This window comes from Physella acuta, unplaced genomic scaffold (genome assembly GCF_028476545.2).
Source record: "Physella acuta isolate Inbredline_101_S28 unplaced genomic scaffold, ASM2847654v3 ptg001752l, whole genome shotgun sequence".
Lineage (NCBI taxonomy): Eukaryota > Metazoa > Mollusca > Gastropoda > Physidae > Physella > Physella acuta.
The window spans coordinates 368,202-377,735 of NW_026733262.1; the positions used below are offsets into that span (position 1 = coordinate 368,202).

Sequence of the window (9,534 nt, forward strand, 5' to 3'; positions counted from 1 at the left end):
TTAATGGCGATGTTACTTGGTTTAATGTTTTTCTTTTCTTTCATCAACAGATAGAAATGACACTGTCTGATCATCGGATGACATGAGGAAATGACACAGCCTCATCAAAAAATGATGAGCCACTCACTACAAAACTCAAGCCGGCAGATTTACTCAACTCTTCATCTTTTTGATTAAAAAAACGTATCACGCGGTGAAGAGCTCTCTACCCACCTCGTTATAAGAAATCCCCTCACCTCATCAAAGACACCCCCACCCTCCCTGCTATAAAATAGATTTACGCTCATCATTTTGGAGATAATTTGATAATTTCTCAGCCCCCCCCCCCCCCCCCCCCCCCCGCTGAACATAAAACTCAAGAGACGCAGGCCCTGATTAGGCTTCTATCTACATCATGTGACGTCATAGCCGCCTGTCACGATCTTAGCGCGGCTCACGTGACTGGCTCGTCCAATCGTCATTAGGATCATATTAAAATGTCATAAAAAATCGTATAAGCTGAGTTCCATTGCCCCCTCGTGTCCAGGGGGGCTTGCTAAATTCGGCCACCTCTTCACGGCGCCTCCACTGGAGCAACAGCCAGCGCCTGTCTAAAGGATATCGATCTCAGCCCAACCCCCCTGCTGGAGCTCCTAATATCATCATACGGCATTGAAAGAAATTCCAGCCAAAATAGGGGAAAAAAGAGGGAAAGAAATAATACGAAAATCCATCAGAAGGCTTGTGAGAGGGGTGTTGGTGTCTGTTGTGTTTTTCTTGCTCACCCTCCTCTCCTGGTGTTGTGTCTCGGTGGGAACAAAATTGGTGGAGTTAGTGGCGGACATGAGGGCCTGGTGTTAGACCAGTTAGTCTGAGGACGCGAGGGTCTGGTGTTAGAGGAAGTCTGAGGACGACAGGGCAGGAGGAAGCACGTCCTGGTCTACAGTAATTGATTAGCTTTAAGTGCCCTGACTCCTTCGTTAGTTCGTTCATTCTGGTGTCAGTGGTCTTGTGACAGCTGAGGTGTGTTCTGTCACAACTTAGTTCAGCTGACTAGTGCCTGACAGCTGATGTGTCACAACTTGTGACATCTGATTTGTGATAACCAAGTTGTGTCCGTCAAAGGATTTCATTGCATCTGGAATATTTATTTGAATCCTTTCATGTTCTTCACTGGCGATCTGTTCTAAGACATTGATCTACACAGATCTTCCTTGTTATAAGACATTGATCTACAAAGATCTTCCTTGATTGAAAGGACGACAGCCAGCCCAGATTCCACGAGATTAAAGGCTCTGTCTAGCTGTGTTTGTAGGATAAAAGAAAAATCAACACTGGAAGGAGCTGATATTCTAGGATAAAAACCAGAGATTAGTTTTATTGCCGTCTGTGATGAGTGTTAAAAAAGTTGTGAGATTTTTCTGAACAAAATACTGGATTATACGAGATTAATTAAAAATACATGAAGGTGCCGAACATATAGAATTTCATTGCTGGATACACGTTTTAGTGTGTTAACTTTTCTTTAATACTTGTCTTGTGTTTAAGTGTGGTAGTTGATCTTTAAGAACTGGATTTAAATGAAAGTTTTGGATTAGTTTTCCTGATGGCCATAGTTTTAGAATGTAGGTAATGGGTGGGAGCCCATCAATACAAATTGTAATGGTTGGCCTAGAGGGGACTGGTAAAACAACGCTGCTCTACAGGCTCAAGTTTGGCCAGTACACCAGCACCATCCCAACCATCGGCTTCAACTGCGAGAAGGTCGAGGTTCAGGAGGGCAAGGCCAGGGGCGTGACCTTCTCCATATGGGACATTGGGGGCAAGGACAACATGAGGCCCCTGTGGAAGTCCTACCTGCGGTCAGCCAATGGGATCCTGTTTGTGGTGGACAGCAGCGACAGGGAGGGGTCGGAGGAGGCCCGGATGGAGCTGATGAAACTGGTCAAGACCCAGAACCCGCAGAACGTCCCCACCCTGGTGGTGGCCAACAAGCAAGACCTGCCCGCGGCCATGGCCCCGGAGGAGGTGGCCAAAGCTCTGGGGGTCCAGGAACTGTCGTCGTCCCACGTCTGCCAGTTGCTGCCGTCATGTGCTGTCACTGGTGAGGGGTTGACCGAAGCAATGGACGTCATGTATGAGATGATAAAGAAGTGGAAGAAAGGCAAGGGGAAAACAAGATAGCACCCACCCCCCAAACTAGTGTAGAGCTCTTCAAGCAGTGAGTTATCTCCCCTGAATTCCACTTCTAGCCATGTTGTAATCCACCTTGTGTTAACACCTTCTAAAACTCTGTACATAAGTTTTCAAAAATGTTGAACTTTGCAACATGTTGACACTAAGACTGAGTGCAATGTCATTTAGACATTCTGTGTTCACCCTCAATAGCATGTAGCCTAATGCTTGTTCACACACTGAGATTGTTTGTGTTGAAAACACAGTTTGGTATGTCTGTTAGCTTGTTGAATACAAATGTTGGGACGTCCACACGACTTGTTTAAATAATACAGCCTAGATGTGATCTGTATAAGCTTTCCAAATGTTTGTTTCTGTAGGTCGACAAGGTCATTGCAACAAGGCCATCGTTTATTTTTGGCCTGTGATTTGTTGCTGATTCAGCTGATTGTGCCAGTACTTGTTGAAAAGTTGTTAACTTGTACACATGTATCATACAAATCTATCATACAAATCTATCATCTGAAGAAATTATCACACAAATGTATTAGTATACTAATTAATCATAGTAATGTATCATAGACAAAGGTATCACACAATTGTATTATGATACTAAATGTGTAATACAAATCTATCATACAAATGTATCACCATACAAATGTATCACCATACAAATGTATTACCATATAAATGTATCACAAAGCTCTGCATGTCATACAAGGGTTGCTGTGTTAAGATGTGAAGGATTGATGTGTTGTGTTGACATGTGAAGGATTGGTGTGTTGACATGTGAAGGATTGGTGTGTTGGGTTGAGAAGGGTTGCTGTGTTGGGTTGGTGTGTTGATATGTGAAGGGTTGGTGTGTTGGGTTGAGAAGGGTTGCTGTGTTGGGTTGGTGTGTTGATATGTGAAGGGTTGGTGTGTTGGGTTGAGAAGGGTTGCTGTGTTATGCGGGTACTTCTGCTTATCAGGCTGTGAAAGTGTATATATGGGTGTCTTCTAATATATCCTGTATTTATTCTAATGTATCTCACAAATATATTATTTATCACAAATGTTAAGATAAATTTTTTAGAATCTTAAGTTTTAGTCTCTTAAACAGATCTGCTACCAGCCGTGGTCAGTGTAGTTGATTGTTTGTACTATCTAAAAACCTTTTAAAAAAGACACAGTCAACATACTCTTCTTGAAATGTTTTTTATTTTCTTTGAAAAAAAGTTAACTGGAAAGATTGTCCATAGTTTATTTTATTTATGTGGCTAATATTTAAGTACATTTTAAATGGAAGTGTTAATAATATCAGACCATATAATAAAAATGAATGATTTTAAAAGAAAAATTAATGTGCTGTATTTTGTAAATGCAGAAATGGTTGAAAGTAATGTAAAAGCTACACATTATAAGGTCTCTAGACTTTGTTCTGATTATGTGAATACTCAGGCTTACTGTCCTGTTTAGTTGCTTTAAATGTGAAACATCTGTATCAATATTTATTTAGATAACACACTTTTTTAAATCTCACAATGTGACAAATTGTGATAGGTGAATTCGTAAACACATTTATGCTTCACTAGGGCAAGTTTTTATTTCAATGGCTACTATTACAAAAACACTTTATAAATAAGCCTTTAAGCTGATTTTTTTTGTTTGTTTTAAATTGAAGTCTCTGTATTAGCTTGAGGTGTAAATTAATAAATCTTATTGTCATCACAAAATGTAAAGACATAATTAAAAACTGATAACTTTTTTTGTGTCAATGGAGATCTAAAACAAAATTTAATCTGTTAACATTAAACATCACTCAATGTTCTAGTAGTTCAACTCAATTCACTTCTAATTCTTTAACACTGGACTCCTTATAACATGGAGGTTGTTGTTGTTTCAGTTGTGTTTGAAAATTCTTTCTTCATTAATGTTAAACAAGATGTAAACATCATTACATTGGTTTAAAATGATAGTGAGTGAAGTGTATGCTGATCTCTGGTGTGTTTTAATAATTATTCTTATATTGATTTGAAATGTTGCTAATAGAATTAGCATAATTTTTTTTTAGATTTCTATGACAATGGCCCAACTTAACTCCCATTCTATTTTATATAAACTTTTTTTTTACCTGTACACAAAGTGGCTATTGTACTGGCTATTCCACAATATTCCAATTGTAACTGTGACTAAGTTGTGAAAACAATGGACAAAGGGAGTTATTTCTGCATCAGACAAATCATTTTAGCAAAGTTCCATCTCTTTCATCAACTTCATGTTACTATGTACCCACAATTTTATAAGTTTTAGTTTGTTGAGGAATGTATCACCACCTTTTTGGTTGGATTTTTTGGCAGCAATAGTATTTTATTCTTCTGTTCAAAGAAAATTCCATGTGTATTAGAATATCATCCATAATTGTTGCTTTTGAAAGTAATGTCACATATTCAACATTAAATAATCAATTCAACATTAAGCTACCAACAGTTCACATTGAGACTGAATTTTATACATTTTAAAATAATTTCCTGCATATGAATTTAACATTCATTAAAAACTACAATCTATTTGTAGCTGTTCCCAGATTATTCCATTCACCTTTTGTTTGTTTTTTAAATTATATTTACTGTAAGTAAAAGAACAATTGAAACTTGACTGTGTATAGAAGCAGGATGAGATCATATTTTCTACGCTATCATATTTTTTAAGCTACATCATATTTTCTACGCTACATAGATTGTATGGCTAGTAGAAATGTTGAGCACCTATTTGGGACCAGGAATATATTTAAAAGAGACCAAAATCCCATTCAGGTGTGTATTGTTACCTAGAATTACCTGGACCTCCACATAAAAAAAGGTCCTGAAGCTATTGTGCCAAAGTTAGTGCTACTAACACATTCAAACAAACCTCAAACTTTTTCCAAAAAGTAAATTCTGGTGCCACATCACTTAGACATGATACCATAAAGAATAAATCCAGGTTAGAATATTAATATTATGATTAGTTATTTAATCATGCCACTAAAGATTTAGATAATTAAAAATGCTAAGAAAAGGATATTGGTGTAAATGTGTCTCGATTTAGACAGTTAAAAATGCTAAAAAAATTATATTGATTTAACTTTGTCACTGACGCAGCATACAATTTATATAGAACTGTCGCCACTATATGACGCACTTAAAAGTGTCAGTGTTGCTACCAAATAATTCATTTAGAATCGTCAGTGTCGCCACCATATAATTTATTTAGAAATGTCAGTGTTGCGACCATATAATTTATTTAGAAATGTCAGTGTTGCCACCATATAATTTATTTAGAAATGTCAGTGTCGCCACCATATAATTTATTTAGAAATGTCAGTGTTGCGACCATATAATTTATTTAGAAATGTCAGTGTTGCCACCATATAATTTATTTAGAAATGTCAGTGTTGCCACTATAAGGTTCACTTAGAAATGCCATTGTTGTCACCTAGCAACCATTCATCCACTTGTTTGTTCGACACCCACTTCTCCATCAGAACCTCATTCAATATGTACACAATGTCATGAATTTAACTCTCCTTTAATTGAAGAGCTCTTGTTGATTCTTGTGTTTACTCACCTATTCCTGAGCTTCCAAGTGTATTTCCTAATTACTTTAATGATTTATTGATCTTTTATTTTAAGCAAAAACTTGTATTGTACAGTAATGAAATTAATTAAGTTCAAAAATTATATAAACTTTTTAATGTTAACGTAAGATATTTTTAAAAAATGAGCTTGTTTGAATAATGCAAACAAAAAACATCATGTTGAATGTACTTGTAGATCACAACACTAGGACTAATTTCTGACACTGTAAAGTTTGGAACTGTATAAACTTAAGGTCTGAATAGCTTTTATAATTGAAAAATAGTTTTAACAAAACATATATGATGTCCTAGAAGTATTTATAGACCCTTTTTTTTCCTCCAATTTTTCCAAATATTAATGTAGGTGCAGGTTTAGCCCTACATTTTTTTTATCCTTGATATTGTTCAATATTTGGCTGGCAACACTTAAGTGGTTGATGGTCAAACTCTATCCCCCCCCCCCCCTCCCTCCCCCCATACACACACAACTGTGTTCCCTGTCAGCACAAAACATTGTATTGTTTCAGCTCTAGTTTCCTTTCCAACTTTTTTATCATCCCTGTAGCTGGTGAAGCCACTGATTTGTGATTGTCACCCTCCATGATACATTGTCTTTTATTAAAAGTTGATTGATTTATACATTGTTTTATATTTTGATTGGAAGGTAGAAGTGAGCTAAAATGAATGAATAATATAAGTTTCATTTAGGCCCTACATATGATTTATAATATTAAAAATAAAATGATCAGATAAAAAGTTTATTTCATTAAAAAAATAGAATGTTATATAATGTATAGTTAAAAATTTTAAAACATGCAAATATACAAATCTTAATAGACCTATATTACAGCTTATAAAAAGTAACATCCAGTAGAACTATTGAGGACATATTGGCCTGCAGTTTTTCACTCTGTTCTGTTTTCTGAGCTGTATACATTTGTATGGTTCATTTTGTTCCAATATTGAATACAACAACAGAGGGTAAAGCCCTTTTTGTGGATTAATTTCAAACCACTATTAGGTGTTATTAAAAGTTCTGAGTCTTATAAATCATTTTTTCAATGTACATAATTGCTTGAACATCATAAAATTAATTTTCACAGATCGCTAAACATAATAGAAATAAAAAATAATTGCATGTCACAACAAAATTCCTTGCAGACTGACTTTAATTTCAGTGTTTGAAAGTTTTATCTTCAGCTTTCAACAACACTTTTAGCTGACTCATCTCTGATACCTTTTAACAAGGGCATTAAATCTGAAATAGAAAAAAATATACAACAGTTTTATGATTCTAAACTTCTGAAATTTTTTTAGTTTTTTTTTTAAATAATTTTAAATGTGTTCCTTAAAAGAAATTAAGGTTTCTAAATGTAGTATCACAGATGTATAAGTTTTAGAAAAAAAAAGTTTTGATTATGAAGTCATGCAACAGTGGATGGACAAAAATTAAACCAATTACTTCAATTAGTAGCTTTAAGTGCCACAAAAAACTTACAAGCAAATGGATCAGGACCTTCAGCGTTGTGTTCATTCCTCACTCTCTTGTTGGGTATCACAGTAAATCTAAGGAAATGTTTGAATAGTAATATTTAAGGAAATGTTAATCCTAGAAAATGTTTAAACAGTAAATCTAAGGACTTGTTAAACCAGCAGATCTAACTTCTAAGGAAATATTTTAAGGAAATATTTTAAAGAAAATTATGTAATTCATTTGTTCAGCTGCTAGTCCAAAAGTCTTGATTTCAGATCTCATCTTGGACTTCTGACTACAATATGTCCCTGAGTCCACCCAGCTCTAATGGGTACCTGACTCATGTTGGGGAAACAAAGGTGACTGTGCCTAGAGCTGATCACACTGTCCGTTTAAATGCCTAGGCCATTGAAACAGATGAACTCTAATTAATTTGATCCATGTGTCTAGGGTGTGGGAAAAGATGATGAGATGCTATGGTAATTTAACAAAATATTTAAACAGCTTTATAAGCAGTGTTGGTATGTAGACAGAAGGCCTACTGCTAGTCAGTAATGAAATAAATGTGAAGAATTACTTGGTCACAAGCTGAAGATGGTAATTCCTAAATTGTTTGACAGATTCAACAACTTCATTGTACGCAAGTGTCAGTTCTGGATTTGAACTCTGTATGACTAAATCATTGAATAGTTGAAAAAATATTAACAATTAATAAAATAAAACTAATAAAAATATTAATGTAATTTAAGCCAATTTGGCTTTTTAAAGTTCTACACAGCTGGACAGAGGTGGATGGCTGCGTACAAGAGGCCAGGGGGATCGTAAAAGGGGCTACAAACCCCGGATTACAAGTTACGTTGTGGATTTTTCCATATGAGAGGGTGATGGTCAGTCTCAGCTTGATGGAAATTAACATGTTAAGTTAATTTTAAAAAATCAAAGCACAAAAAAGCCTAGCACAGCATCTTTCCTGGGGGCCCACCAGGATTTTTTTTTACCTGGGGGGCCCACTAAGATTTATCCTGGTAGACCGGCAAGTCTGACCCAACAGCTGGATATTAAACAAAAGCAAAAAACTTTTTGAAAAATGCTGGCAGTGGGGATTGGTTGAAGTTCAAATTTAACAATACCGGCAAAAAATATATGAATTAATTACCTTCTAAAATTTTTTTTAATCTAATACTGTGTTCATTTAAAAAAGAGTTGCACCTACCAATGTCCTTTAAATTGCCAGGCCAGTTTTTGATCTTGTTGAAAAGTTCTCTATGTTTAGCTGACCATGTTGACCTCAACACATGGAAGAAATTTTCTTTGCCTATGGAATTTTAGAAAATTTTAAACTGATATTTAATAATAAAAACAAACAAACAAGGAAAGAGAATTACATGTTATAAAACTGATTCATAATTAGTATATCAGCAGCAGATACCTGGTGATAGGTAGAATGTTCCTGGGGTATAATGTACTATTTACTATTTAAAGCAGAAAATTTATCTACTGGGTAGTCAGTGGGTAGGTGAAACTATTTAAAGTAGATATTTTACCTGGAGGGTAGGTGGTTCTAAGCAAGCTGTCAATAATTTGAAACATGGTAGTTTGAGAAGCAGCAGAATTGATCACCTGTTAAATGTGTATTTATCACTGAATCAATTTGATAACACCAGGCTTACACATAAGACTTTGCAGTTCTTCAATAGTAATAAAATATTGAAAAATGGAACAAAACATTGAAAAATGGAACAAAATATATAAATTATATGACTAATTTTATAAAAACAAAACACTTACGATTCTCCTTGGTCGATCAGTCACACCCTCATACAGCATTCCTTCAGGCAGACCACATGTTTCATTAAATCTGAGGAGTTTACAGTTTTACAAAAATAATAACTAGACCTTAGACATTTAATAAACTTTACACAGTTTAAAAGTTGATAAACATTTTGCAGCCTGAAAAACTAAACTGAGTTCAACATTGGGTCATGTGTGTAAAGATGATTTACAATCTGTTAAAAGCTTATTATGTTTTAAAAATGTTTTAAACTTAAATAAACTCATAGTTTAGTAGACTACTAAAAATATGAAAACAACATTTCTTACCCCCGAAGAAAAAGTGTAATTTCAGTAAAAAATACATCTGGTTGCATAGCAGCTGTTGAATATCAAATAACCAGATGTAAGTTTGATGGCTCTTCATGATATTTACTATTTACAGTTTAGATCATAATAGATGTATTGTTAAATTTATATAATAAATTATATCTAATATCTATAGTATAGTTTCACAGGAGAAAAATGAAGACTGTTT

The 9,534-nt window shown here is 34.9% G+C and overlaps 2 protein-coding genes across 2 annotated transcripts; one reads left to right on the plus strand and one right to left on the minus strand.

Annotated features, from left to right (window-relative positions):
* The first annotated feature begins 342 nt into the window (after positions 1 to 342).
* Positions 343 to 6,389, plus strand: LOC131930280 (ADP-ribosylation factor-like protein 4C). The gene has a single exon (XM_059286692.1). It carries the CDS (start codon positions 1,612 to 1,614, stop codon positions 2,161 to 2,163), a length of 552 nt encoding a protein of 183 aa, XP_059142675.1. The 5' UTR covers positions 343 to 1,611; the 3' UTR covers positions 2,164 to 6,389.
* Positions 6,390 to 6,498: 109 nt separating this feature from the next.
* LOC131930281 (myoglobin-like) lies at positions 6,499 to 9,420 on the minus strand. The gene is made up of 7 exons (XM_059286693.1): positions 9,327 to 9,420; positions 9,015 to 9,084; positions 8,771 to 8,846; positions 8,440 to 8,541; positions 7,804 to 7,900; positions 7,251 to 7,318; positions 6,499 to 7,010 (listed from the first exon to the last, which is right to left on the minus strand). Exons 1-7 carry the CDS (start codon positions 9,371 to 9,373, stop codon positions 6,949 to 6,951), a joined length of 522 nt encoding a protein of 173 aa, XP_059142676.1. The 5' UTR covers positions 9,374 to 9,420; the 3' UTR covers positions 6,499 to 6,948.
* Positions 9,421 to 9,534: the final 114 nt, after the last annotated feature.